This window comes from Cynocephalus volans, chromosome 3, assembly GCF_027409185.1.
Source record: "Cynocephalus volans isolate mCynVol1 chromosome 3, mCynVol1.pri, whole genome shotgun sequence".
In the NCBI taxonomy this organism is placed as follows: domain Eukaryota; kingdom Metazoa; phylum Chordata; class Mammalia; order Dermoptera; family Cynocephalidae; genus Cynocephalus; species Cynocephalus volans.
In genome coordinates, this window is record NC_084462.1 from 133,667,496 (window position 1) to 133,681,481 (window position 13,986).

Genomic DNA, 13,986 nt, shown 5'->3' on the forward strand with positions numbered 1-13,986 from the left:
CTAGAAAGTCTTCTCTTACTTTCCCTTCCCTTCACACTCTCACTTTTATTCATCTAACCAATCCCTACAGTTTTCATCACATAGCTCAAATATAATTTTTAGCATAGTTTTTCAATAGTTCTCCCTGACTCCATATCAGAATCTTTTCTACTAGCTTCAGACCTTCATTAGTAATCTTCTCTCTTGCCTAGAGAAGCACCTGCCTTAGACTGAAATTTCTGTTCATATCTGTTTTCACTAAGGATAAAAACCATGTTTTCATTTTAAAATCCAGAGCATATGACACACACCAAATGCACAAATGACATGTATTATATGCTCGTAAACTATTAAACTTATAAAAGAAGGCTAAAACCCAAATGAGCGAAGGATCATAAAAATTAAAACTGTTGGTCATGTTCATAACAAGAACAATCGAAAAGTATAGCCAGTTCTTGAAGTGGATATTATTGTGAAATAAAAAATACAGAATTCAACTCCTATTACATCTAGGCCTAGAGAATTAAACTTCTTCAGAGCAGCTCTGTGCCCTCTTATTCTCTCTCACCTTTCTTAAATTTCCTTCTTAAGTATATATGTTCTACTATCTATTTTCCTTAATAGTGACAGGTACAGTTGACATTGAATTCTGCAGTTTTTTATTTTATTTTCTGGCAGCTGGCTGGTACGGGGAATCCAAACCCTTGACCTTGGTGTTATCAGCACCATGCTCTACTGAGTAAGCAAACCAGCCAGCTCTATTCTCAGCAATCTTTGATGTGCCAGAATACCTCACAAAGCCAAATGATGCTTCTATTTTTAAATGTAAAGAAAAGAGGCTGATCCTCAAGTTTCCTTTCTGGCAAATCGTAATGATCCCTAGAAATCATTTATTCAAATAATTTACTAAACAGATGGTTGTGAGCTCTTGAAATAGTGATCACTAGAAATCAGTTTGGATTTACTAGGATCACAGCATGTTGCACAACCTCATTACTTCACTCACATAACTAGACCAACAAATAAAGTCATCTGAATTTTAGCTAAGCACAAGACAGTCTCTTGTGACAGACAGGGTACCATGACAAGGATATCTGAAACAAGGATCAGCAAACTATAGCACACAGGACAAATCTAGCCCACTGCCTGTTTCTTAAATAAAGTTTTACTGGAACACAGCCCAGGCTCATTCGTTTACAGCTGCTTTCATGCTAAAAGGCAAAGATGAGTAGCTGTAAGACAAACTGTATGGCCTACAAAGCCTAAAATATTTATCCTCTGGCTCTTTTTAGATAGTTTCTTGACCACTGAATTAGACAAGAGGTGAAAAGTAGTTGACTGAAGGCCAGAATGAAGAAAAGATGGATGTCTCTAATAGCATATGTTAGAAATCTCATTTTTTATATCTGCTTTTTCAATATTCTACTAAATAATTTCAACTAAAACAAAGTTTCTCTAATTTGTATACATTAATAAAAGCTGGGTAGGATATCTAAAATGCTGAATGACAGATTGTTTAAATATCTTGCTATACTGGCACAATACAGTATAAAAATTTCTAGAGATAAATTTGAGTTCAATCTTACATCAAAAAAAAAAAAAAAAAAAACAGCACAAGCTGAAGAATTCAAAAACATCACATAATAGTATCTCATGTGAAAAAGTCCTAGGAAGTTTAGACATCTGCAAACTCAATCAGGAAACACAGTGACACGGGTGCCAAAAAAGTTAATGCTGAAATTATAAAAGAATAGCATATAGAATAAAGAAGATGTGCATTTCATTATACTCTGTGTAGGTCAGACCAAACTTGGACTAATTGTCTTTAGATTTAGAAATCACCGTCTAAAAGCAATACGTTCATAACAAAGGAATCTGAAAATCATGTCACATGATTTTTTTTTTTTAACTCTTGAAAGGTAAAGATTTAGGAGATGACAAAAATGCTTCAAATAACTGAATGACTTATTTTGAAAAATAGTTTAGTCTTACTTAACATAGTACAGAAGACAGAACTAATTAAAGTTAATAGAGAAGCCAATGTTAGCTTTGTATGAGGAAAAAACTTCACCTAATTATTTTTTGTGAACTTCTAAACAGTTTTGTGATAAACAATTTCCTCAGTGTCCAAACAGAGATTACATAGTCATTTGTCAATTTGTTGTAAGGATTTGGTCTCTTCTACTTCTAAAACTGTTTGGAATTAATTATTAAATTTAATTAGAATTAAATTGTTTAGAATCTAACTGCTTTTGCCTTTAAAGAGTCACAAAAAAGGTAAACATCAAATACAGTATAAAGTCTCTCTTTCCTCACAGTTCCTCAATATTTCTGTCCAAGGCCATTGGGAGAGGAGGAGGGGCAGGGCTTATAACATAGGAATCCCTGGAGGGTGGGGGTGAGGAAAAGCTATGGTGGCTCATCTCAGGGTGTCAGATCCTGAGTGGAATAAGAAGAGTGTCTGTACAGGGGAGAATAGCCCGATGTTGGGGACCAATCAGGGTAAAGAGATGATGCATATAATAAGGCAGCTTGATACAGGGTGTTGGAGCCTAGAGCCTGGAGCCTGAGTGGGTAAGGAGGGCATTTGCATAGGAAGGTGGCCTAGCGTGGTATGTCAGAGTCCAAGGAAGGTGAGGAGGGCATACACATGGTTAGGGGAGGGGAAAGGCAGCAGCCCAACTTGGCATTGTCAGAGCTTGAGTTGGGTAAGGAGGGCATATACAAAAGGGAGGTTTCTAAGCTAAAATATGGTTAAGGAAGGTGCCTACACCAGTTAGGGGAAACAGGAGATTAGTTACACACAGGACTGATTAAATATGAAAACATATTAAGAAAAATGGGTGCCAAGTTTCTCACTGTCAGAGAAGAGAGTTACAAAACCCTGTAGTATTGGATTTGAATTGGAGAGATGAGAAATAAATATTGAGATGTCATACATACACATATATAATAAAGCTCATGGAAGAATGGAATTGAAATATAATACAAATCTTGCCATGAACTTTTTAAAGTACCCTATACATACATTATATATACTCCCTAATTGGCCTCTAACGGACCAGAGCAGTGACACCCCAACAGCAATGAGCTCATCTAGCAACCAGATCTTGGTATCTAAGTACACAGTGTCATTCTTCACTAAAAGGAACCAGGGTTTTTTAGAGAAACAACTAATTCCAGAACTTGAGCAGCAGGTAAAGAACAAGGTGAACCTGGAACATATAGTGTCAAAAGAAAGTGCTCCAGAAAAACAAATACTGCATGTTCTCACTTATATGAGGAATCTAAAATAATCAAAACTCAAAGAAGCAGTTATGGGGGGGGGGGGTTAGGAGAAATGGGTCAAAAGATGGTCAAAGGATACAAAGCCTCAATTAGATAGGAAAAATAAGTGTTTTGTTCTGTTTTTAAGATCTATTGCACAGCATGATGAATATAGTAAGCAATAACGTATTGCACATTTCAAAATCACTAAGCATAAATTTCAAATGTTCTCACCACAAAAAAGTATTCAAATTAATTAGATTGATTTAATTATTCCACATTGTATTCATAAATTATAACATCACTTTATACCCCATAAAATATATACAACTATAATTTGTCAATTTACAATTTTATAAATACAAGGGAACTTCAAAAAGTTCATGAAAAGACTCGTATTATCTTTTAATTCTATTTTTCCACAAACTTTCTGAAGTACGCTCATAGGTAGGTAGGTAGGGAGGGAGGTAGGTAGGGAGGTAGGTGGGTGGGGAGGTAGGTGGGTGGGTGGAAAGACAGAAGGAAGGAAGGAAAGAATGACAGGTATAGAGAAGCTAACTCAGAGTTCCCACTGACCAAATCTAGGACAATTTGAACATCTAAAGAAATAATGAAGTAATAAGTCCATATTAAAATAAATGAATAAACTTAAAGTGTGATGAGAAATAAGCTACTTAAGCAGTCTCAAAATATTCTACAAAATATTTATTAATTACAAAAGAGAAAAGAGTAACTTCACAGAAGAGAAGCCTGGCTGACAACCCTTTAGTCAAATAATCAAAGTGAACATCATCACTAATGGGACACATTGAAATTGTGTGCTTGTGTGCCACATGAGTAAATGCAATGAGAAGAACACAGCACAACTTCTATAATATTACTGCCAAAGACCTTAACCTGATTCTAATCAAGAAAAAACATCAGAAAAACCTAAATTAAGGAACATTCTAAACAATAACTGACCAGTAATCCTCAAAAGTGTCAAGGTCAAAAACATTAAGGGAAAAATGAAGAATTGTTCCAGAACGAGAAAAAAAAAATATGACAACTAAATAACACATGATTCTGGACTGGATCATTTTGCTATAAAAAACATCACTGGAGCAACTGGCAAACCTAAATGGGATCTGAGAGGTAAGATGGTATAATGTATCAATGTATTGATGTATTAATTTCCTGGATTTTGACTGTCACATTACAGTAATGTAGGAGAATGTTCTTGTTTGTAGGACACACTATGTTGGCAACTTACTCTCAAATGGCTCAGGGAGCAGGGAAGAATTTTTTATTGTACTTTCAGCTTTCATATAAGTCTGAGATACTTTCAAAGTAAAAAATATATATAATCATAATTTTAGAAGTCAAAACAGAAATAACAAGCATTCCTACTATGAAATGTAAGTGAAAAATCATTTTTGAAATTATGGGTATAGTACAATGGTTCTCAATCATAACTGCATATTAGAATCACCTAGGATGCTTTCAAAAAATTATAAGGCTTGGGTCGGCCCTGTCGCTCCCTCGGGAGAGTGCAGCACTGGTAGCGCCGAGGCCGCAGGTTCGGATCCCATATAGGGATGGTCAGTGTGCTCACTGGCTGAGTGTGGTGTGGACCACACCATGCCAAGGGTTGCAATCCCCTTGCCAGTCAGAAAAAATAAAAAATAAAAAAAAATAAAAAAATACTAAGGCTTGGAGGTTCAACCTAGGCCAATTAAATCTCTGGGGGTAAAACATAGGCATTAGAACCCTTTAAAAGCTTTCTGGTAATTCTGATTTGCAGTCAAGGCTGAGAACCACTGGCACTGCCAGGTCCTAGAGGTCATCACATTCTCTGTGAAATTTTCCTGGCCACCCCTACATCAGAGTTAATTATTTTTTCCACTGCACTTTGGAGTTATTAGTATAATAGTTTTAATCACATTGTGCTACAATTACGTGCTTCTAGTATTTTTATTTCATATTAAAATAAATTCCTTCTAACACAGAAATTGCTCTTATTCAGTGTTGTGTCTTTAATGCTCAGGACAGTGACTGGTACATAACAGGTACTTCAAAAATGTCGGTTTAAAAAGAAAAAAAGGAGGAAAAGCAGGAAGGGAAGAAAAGGAGAAGGGAAGAAAATAAAAAGACTCAATTTCTTCCCTCAAGTAGCTTACAGCTGGGAAGAAAGACCGATATATAAACAAAAAATTATCAGAAGGGAGAAACTTTGGCATTGCAAAGTCTTTTTCTCAATGCCTATGTCTCACTAAACTATTCTGTACACCAAAGTATGATCTTCAAAATGACTTACACTTAAAAGTACCCAAGTAGAACTCAAACTACTTTTCTTAAACTAGTTTGAGGCTTTGAATGTTTTTTCCTGTAGGTAAAAGATTCTTGAAGGAAAAAAAGAGATCCCCATCATGCTTAGAAACCCAGAAATATCAGGGTTACTGTGTAAAGCCAGGATACTTCTGTCTTCCAGTACCAAAAAGTATAAAAATTACTATTACTCGTATAATAGTGTGTAAAAAAAGATTGAAGCAGAAATGACATATAGTCACTATTAATCCATGTTAGGTACCTTTTAACACTTACCTTATCTGCACACATTGACACTTTAATGTCTTGCTGAGATATTTCATAATGTCGGATATTAGAAACATAATTACCAGCCAATTTCAAAATATCAGCTGAGATATACTCTAGTACAGCCACAATATATAGGGACACATGGTAGTCCACTTTGTACCCTAAAACTTCCTGTGGAAAAAATAAATAATTTAATTTTAAAGAATGGCACTGTCAAGTATCAATTAAACACTTAAAAATTCTTACTTAATATCTTTGCTTACAAAGAACTTTCTATAAACAAAATGTCTAAAATTACGAATATATGAATATAAGGACACTACAGAATATAAAACAGACCCTTGGTCCCAGCATTCAGGGCTTTTTTTTTTTTTTTTTTTAGAGACATCTAATCTAATAAATCTGCCTTTTATCAATCAAGAATAGTTGATTCTAATACAAAAGTCTTGGGCTGAACTCTCTGAAAGCTTCTTAATATGTTATCCAAAGCCCATTTAACAAATATCTGCCATCTTCAAGAACCCTGCTTTAAAACCAATATCCCCTAGTTACAGTAGTACCTATTGGGGGGAGGATGTGTATATGTGTGTGGGAAGTAGAGAGGGGTGTTCTTCTAATTGCTACAAAGAGGTCTTCAAATACAAGTACATCAAACATATTCTACACTCTAAATAATATTCCGTAGCCTATTTTTCCAATGTGTATAAAAGTATCTCTGATGATATGAATTAATTTAAAAACAGTTCTGAACTCATAGTAGCTTTTGACATTATGGATTTTCTTAATCAACCAAAGGATGAGAATCATGGTCTCTTACACAGAAATCAGTCAGGCATAGTAGTTGTTGGAAGATGCCACAAAGATGCCAGAATGCATTATCACTATTACTAACTTTTAATATTATTTGAGAGGCAATCTGATTTAATCAGGATGTTTACTTTTATTTTGTACACATATTAATGTATACACATATATAAAATGTACGTACATGTACAAGTATATACACATGAGTATACAGACACACTAACAGACCATGCTACATTAATAATAAATACACCAATATAAAATAAAGTATTATTTGTTATAAAGAACTCCTACAAAGTTTAATCTTTTATTACCTTCAATGAAGGATGGATTTTGTCCACAGGCAGTAAAAGAGGATTTCTTCGTTTTCGTTTCTCTATGGCAGATTGTGCATCAGCAATAGCCCATTTATCAATTGGATGAGGAAAGGTCTTTTGAACTCGTTCCTGTTCAGATCATAGCAGTACCATTATAGTATCAATAGAAGTATTCATAAATAAAAAATTCATACAAACTTCAACTTTATCACTATCCTTAATGTTAGCAGATAATAGTGACATGACATGTTCTGATTCCTACAATAAATAAATTTTTTGGTTTAAATAAAAGGTTAACAGGACCATCACGGTTTTTCCACGTATTTCTATGGGTAAAGAAGAAAATAAAGATTAAAAAGAAAGCTTTAAGCATTATTAAGATGAACTGGAAAAAGGAAAAAGTAATAATATATAGGATATATAAGGGAGATTACAGCTAACACGAAATAGTACATAAGTGATTTTAAGTTAGGCTTTTAGGGTTTAAATTATTTACCTAGCAGAAGTTGTTAACTCATTATTAATAATTTTTATGCAGCCACTCTCCTTTTGCAAATCTTAGAGCTTCAAATATGGAGAAGAATTTATAGGAACAGGTAGATATCATGTACTTCTTAGAAGATCAAGTGGGTGGGGAGCTCAGAATGGCTTATGGAAACAAGCCTTGGCTAAAATATCCCAAATCTTTGTGGTTCATCTAATCTGAAATTTAACCAGTAAATAATGAAAACTATTGATATCTGAATCAAACTTCAATTTAGCAAGATTTCCTATTTTTAAAATTATATTTTCAGACTTTAGCAAATTTAGCTATTAAAGAGTACACATTTATTGTACTTAGTGCTCAAATCTTGCAGCAGAGAAATGGGAAACAAATGCTTTAATTTCAAGAGTCCCTGGAAATCTTAATAGCTCATTCCCTTCAAATTAAGATATCCTTTATACTGAATGTTATTGCCTTATTATAGAAACAATCTTCAAAAAAAAGGTCATGTAAACAGTATAGTATAAAAGTAATTTTTGAAAGCTGTACTGACAGATACTTATAAAAATCTAAAAATACTCCCATGACTTGCTGAGGGAGAAAGCACACCTAGGGTTGTGGAGTGAGGTGGGGGAAGGGGAGGGGGAGGGAGGCCAGGGATTAATTGGGTCGGGGACACAGGGAACAACTGCAATTTGTGGTAATGGGCATGCTGATAGTATTGATTTGGCCATCACATCTTGGGCACAAATGGGGACGGTCAGCTTTGTACCCCATTAATATGCATAACCAATAAAATAAAATTTTAAAAATAAAAAATAAAAATACTTCCATGTAACTGAGGCAAAACAAATATTTGAGCACTAATTCATACATACTCTTTTAGAGGCGTGTATATATATACATACATATTTAATCAACGAGCAAATACCCTTAAGATTTACAATAATCTATTGAGATGATATTTATATGCAGTAAAATGCACAGATCTTAAGTATACAATTGATGAGTTTTGAAAACGCTTATACCTGTATAACCATCCCCCGAAATAAGATACAGAACATTTCTACAATCCTGATCTCTATCCCTTATAAGCAACCAACATTCTGATTTCTACCACCATTGGCTTTAGCTGTTTCCAAATTTCACTCTATATAATATGTGTGAATTGCAGCTATGTTGTTGCATATATCAATAGTTTGTTCTTTTTTTACTGAGTAGTATTCCATTTTATGAATCTACCATGTTTGTTTATCCATTTTTTGATGATGCAGTTTTTGTTTTGTTTTGTTTTGTTTTCCGGCAGCTGGCCGGCATGGGGAACTGAACCCTTGACCTTTGTGTTACAAAGTTGCACTCTAACCAGTTGAGCTAACCAGACGGCCCTATTTACCCATTTTTTTATTGATAGAAATTTGACTTGTTTCCAACTTTTGGCTATTATGAATTAAACTGCTTAGACATTTATGTATAAGACATTTCATTCTCTAGGGTTAAATATGTAGGAGTAGAATTACTGGGTCATAGGCTAAATATATATTTAACTTTACAAGAAACTGCCAAACAATTTTCCAAAGTGGTTATGTCATTTTATACTCTTACTAGCAATGTACGATTCCTAGTTGCTCTACATTCTCATCAACATTTGGTATTATAAGTCTTTAATTTTATCTCTTTTTGCAGATGTGAAATGGTATCTCACTGTGGTTTTAATTTTGATTTCCCTGATGGCTTACAAGCTTCAGCACCTTTTCATGTGCTTACTGGCTATTAGTATATCTTCTTTTCTGAAGCGTCTGTTCAAGACTTTTGCTCATTTGGGGGAGGAGGGTAATTTTAGTTTCCACAATAATTCAGAATGATAAAGATTTAGATATAAAAATTAGTTTATACAGTGGCTTAGTGACTTTTTGAAATAACAAAATAATTTTTACCTCCACATCTTGAACAGTCCTTGGTTGGGCCATGCATAATTTATTAAGCAGCTGAAAAATCAGCTCTTCAATATAATAGAGAGACTCCTCATTAGCTGACAGATTGGGATGTACTTGCTCCTGAACCTTTAAAAAAAAGTTCTCAGTTAAAGTATTGGCAAAATAATATGAATTGAACAAAAGTCAAGAAGAATCTGATATATAATTAATAATATTTTACTATAGAATGGTTACTCAAACGCAGACATAAAATACAAAATTAAAAAACTGTATTTGTTGGTCTCTGCAAACTTTTGTCAACCCACACAGCAGTGGTTCTTAAACTTTTATGGGCCTTTTGAAAATCTATGGAAAACCACTGAACTCTCTCCTCCCTACTGCCAAAGAACACATACATATAAAATATTCTTTACAATTTCAGAGGAATCATGGATACCCTGAAGTCAACTAATAAATCCACTACAAGTCTATGAACACTAGGTCATGAACTCCAGCAACAGAGATATATCTGAAAAACCATACTACTTTACAGATTATAGGGGTGCTCTCTGAAGTAGGTGCTATTCAGCTTTCACAATGGCATATACTCCTTATTGTCACCACTTAGCTATGCTGAGCCTTTTTTGTTGTTTTTAAAATTTCCAAAGTTAGAACCTAGTAATCTGTCCTAAAAAATAATCCAGTTTGACTAGATATGAGAAATATGATAAATAATAGTGCCTCATATATAGTAAGTGTCCTGTAAATATTTGTTGAAAGAATGAATGAGAGAAATAAGTACTGCTCTAACTTTGTATGCCATGGTATTAGAAGGATACCAGTGCCACTGACACAAACAGGAAACTTGAATAGTCTCACAGTTATTTTTAACAACCGAATCAGTAATTAAAAGCCTTCCCACAAAGAAAACAGCATGAAGGCAACCATTTCATCTATATTCTCAAAATTTAGCATAAAATTTCCCCTCACATCTGGGTCACATGCACCCACTAAACGAACTACAGCCAAATAATGATTAGTTAAATGACTTAGAATTTCCCAGAAAGTCCACCTCTGAACAAAATCAGGGTTTAAAAAATTTTTAGCATAAAATTGTACATTACAGCCTCTTATATTTGACTCTAGGACTTCTAGAAATCCCTTCTTTCATTCCAAACATTAGATAATTGTGTGTTCATTCTTGCTTGATCAGTATCTCAGAGGTTTATCAATTTTATTAATCTTTTCAAGAATCAACTCTTGACTTGTTAATCTTCTCTACTCTGTTTTATATTTCATTTATTTCTGTTTCATCTTCATTACTTCTTCTCCTTATGTTACTTTGCTAACATCTTGAGATGAATACTCAGCTCATTATTTTTCAACCTTTATTTTTTTTCTAGTATGTATGTTTTCTCTAAGAGCTACTTTTGTAGAAACCCACAGATTTTGATATGGAATATTTTTGTAATCATCCAGTTCAAAATAGTTTTTAATTCCAATTGCAGTTTCTTCTTTGAGCCTTATAATCTAGAAGTATATTTCTTAATTTGTAAACGTGGAATTTTTTATTTTTTAAATTTTTTAAAAAAACTATTTTCCTTTTTTTTGGCGACTGGCTACAGGGTCAAAATCCTTGACCCTGATATTATAACACATACTCTAACCAACTGAGCTAATGGGCCAGCCTGTAAACATGGAATTTTTTAAGTTATCTTTTTTATTGATTTCTAGAAATAATCACACTGTGGTCAGAAAACACCCTTTCTATGATTTCAGTATTTTGGAATTTGTTGAGATTAGCGTATGGCTTCACTGGCAAGCTCATCAAATACTTAAGGAAGAAATGCAACCATCTTAAGACTCTCTGATTAATTTCCGGACTAGCCTTGATATAAAAATTCAAAAAGAAAGAAGAATATTATAGGCCATTTTCATTCATGAACCCAGAAACAAAAGCCTAAATAAGATATCAGCTAACTGAACTCCATAATACACAAAAAAGATTGTATAATATGACCAAGTTGGGTTTAAAAATCAGTGTAACTCATTAAACCATTAACAATTTAAAAGTGTAATTCACCATTAACAATCAACAAATCAAACGACAAAAATAATATGATCATCTCAACAGATGTAAAAAAGCATCTGGAAAAAACTCAACATTCATTCATGATAAAATCTTAGTGAACTTCCTTAATTTGATAAAAGATATCTACAAAAATACCTACAATAAAATCATAGTTAATGGTAAAACACTAAAAGCTTTCCTTTTCAGATCAGGAAAAAGGCAAGTAAACTTGCTATTACCATTTCTACTCAACATCGGCTAGTGCAGTAAAGCAGGAAAAAAGAAAAAAATATAAAAATTGCTAAGAAGGAAACAAATTTGCAGATTATTTGATTGCCCATTGTGATGGATAATTTTGGGGTGCCCACATATTTGGTCAAACATTATTTCTGGATATGTCTGTGAGGATATTTCCAGATGAGATTAATATTTGAATTAGCAGAATGAGTAAAGCATATTGCCCTCCCCAATGTGGGTGGCCTCATCCAATCTACTAAAGGTCTGACTAGAATAAAAGGCTGAGTAAGAAAGAATTTTGTCTCTGCGAGACTATTCAAGCTGGGGCATTAGTACTATGCCTTAGTACTCAGACTGGAACTAATACCATCAGTTCTACTGGTTCTCAGGATAACTCTAGAACTATACCATCAGCTTTCTTGGGTCTCCAGTTTGCCAAATGCAGATTTTGGACTTTTTGGCCTCCATAATCACACAAGCCAGTTTCCTTATAGTAAGAGAGAGAGAGAGAGAGAGAGAGAGAGTCTTCTTTACAGTCCAAACTAGATACTGAACACGTGACATAGTAAGAGTCTGTGTGTGTGTGTGTGTGAGTGTATGTGTGTCTTCTTTACAGTCCAAACTGGATACTGAACACGTGACATGTAGCTCCAATGAATTGAAATAAGTACCAGATTTCAAAGATTCAGTATAAAAAAAGAATGTGAAATAACTCAGTATTTTTATATTGATTACATGTTGCAATGATTAGATTTATTGGGTTAAATAAAACATTAAAATCCATTTCACCTGTTTCTTCTTACTTTTTAAGTGCGGCTATGAGAAAATTTTAAATTACATATGTGGTTCAGATTATATTTCTATAACACTGCTCTAGGAAAATGAGCACATGGGTTTACCAGAACACATATACAAGAAGGCTCATAAGTGACATTATTAGTAATACACCCAAACTAGAAATAAATTCAAATATCCATCTAGAGTAGAATAAATCGTGGCATATTCATACAATGGAATATATATAGAAAAAAAAATTACAATAGTAACGACAGCTACATAAAATGTGAATGTGTCTTCAAAATATTATTAGAAGACAAATGCACTTGGCAGATATATACAGAACATTTCACCCAACAGCTAAAGAATACACTTTCTTCTTATCAGCTCATGGTACATTCTCCAGGACAGATCACATATTAAATCACAAATCTAGTCTCAGCAAGTTTTAAAAAACTGAAATCACTCCAACAAGCTTTTCGGACCATAATGGACTAAAACTGGAGATAAACAATAAGCAAATCACTGGAAGATATACAGATACATGGAAAATAAATAGGCTCCTGAATGACCTATGGGTCCAAGAAGAAATTAAACAGAACAGGATATCAAAAAATTTCTAGAAACTAATGAAAGTAAAGATACATCATACCAAAACTTGTGGGATACTGCAAAAGCAGTACTAAGAGGAAAATTTATTGCAGTAAATGCTTATATTAAAAAAATGGAAAGACTCCAAATAAACCACCTAACGCTACACCTCAAAGAACTTGAAAAACAACAATCCAAACCAAAAGGCAGTAGATGGAAAGAAATAATTAAGATCAGAGTAGAACTAAATGAAATAGAGACCCAAAAAACAATAGAAAAGATTAAAAAAACTAAAAGTTGGTTTTTGAGAAGATAAACAAAATAGACACACCATTAGCTAGATTAACAAAAAAAAAAAAAAAAAAAAAGAGAGAGAGAGAGAAGACCCAAATAACAAAAATCAGAAATGAAAAGGGAGACATTACAACTGACACCACAGAAATACAAATAATCATTAGAGACTATTATAAACAACTGTATGACAACAAATTTGAAAATCTGGAAGATATGGATAAGTTTCTAGACACATATAAATTACCAAGACTGAACCAAGAAGAGACAGGAAACCTGAACAGACCAATAACAAGCAAGGAGATTGAAGCAGTAATTAGCAATCTTCCAACAAAAAAAAGCCTGGGTCCGGATGGCTTTACAGCTGAATTCTATCAAACTTGTAAAGAGGAGTTAATATCAATTCTCATGAAACTGTTCCAAACAATTGAAACTGACTCTACTCTCCCAAACTCATTCTATGAGGCCAACATAACTCTGATACCAAAACCAGATAAAGACACAACAAAAAAAGAAAATTACAGGCCAATATCCTTGATGAACCTAGATGCTAAAATCCTCAACAAAATATTAGCAATGAGAATACAGCAACATATTTTTAAAAATTATACACTATGATCAAGTGGGATTCATCCCAGGGATGCAAGGATGGTTCAACTTATGAAAGTCAATAAATGT

The 13,986-nt window shown here is 33.6% G+C and overlaps 1 protein-coding gene across 1 annotated transcript in view; it reads right to left on the reverse strand.

Annotated features, from left to right (window-relative positions):
* The window catches only part of SOS2 (SOS Ras/Rho guanine nucleotide exchange factor 2), an 88,054-nt gene that overhangs the window by 55,894 nt on the left and 18,174 nt on the right, over window positions 1-13,986 (reverse strand). Inside the window, exons 2-4 of the mRNA XM_063090772.1 lie at window positions 9,363-9,488; window positions 6,942-7,073; window positions 5,830-5,994 (exon numbers count right to left, since the gene is read on the reverse strand). Coding sequence (XP_062946842.1) covers window positions 5,830-5,994; window positions 6,942-7,073; window positions 9,363-9,488 — 423 coding nt within the window. The remainder of the gene's footprint in view (window positions 1-5,829; window positions 5,995-6,941; window positions 7,074-9,362; window positions 9,489-13,986) is intronic.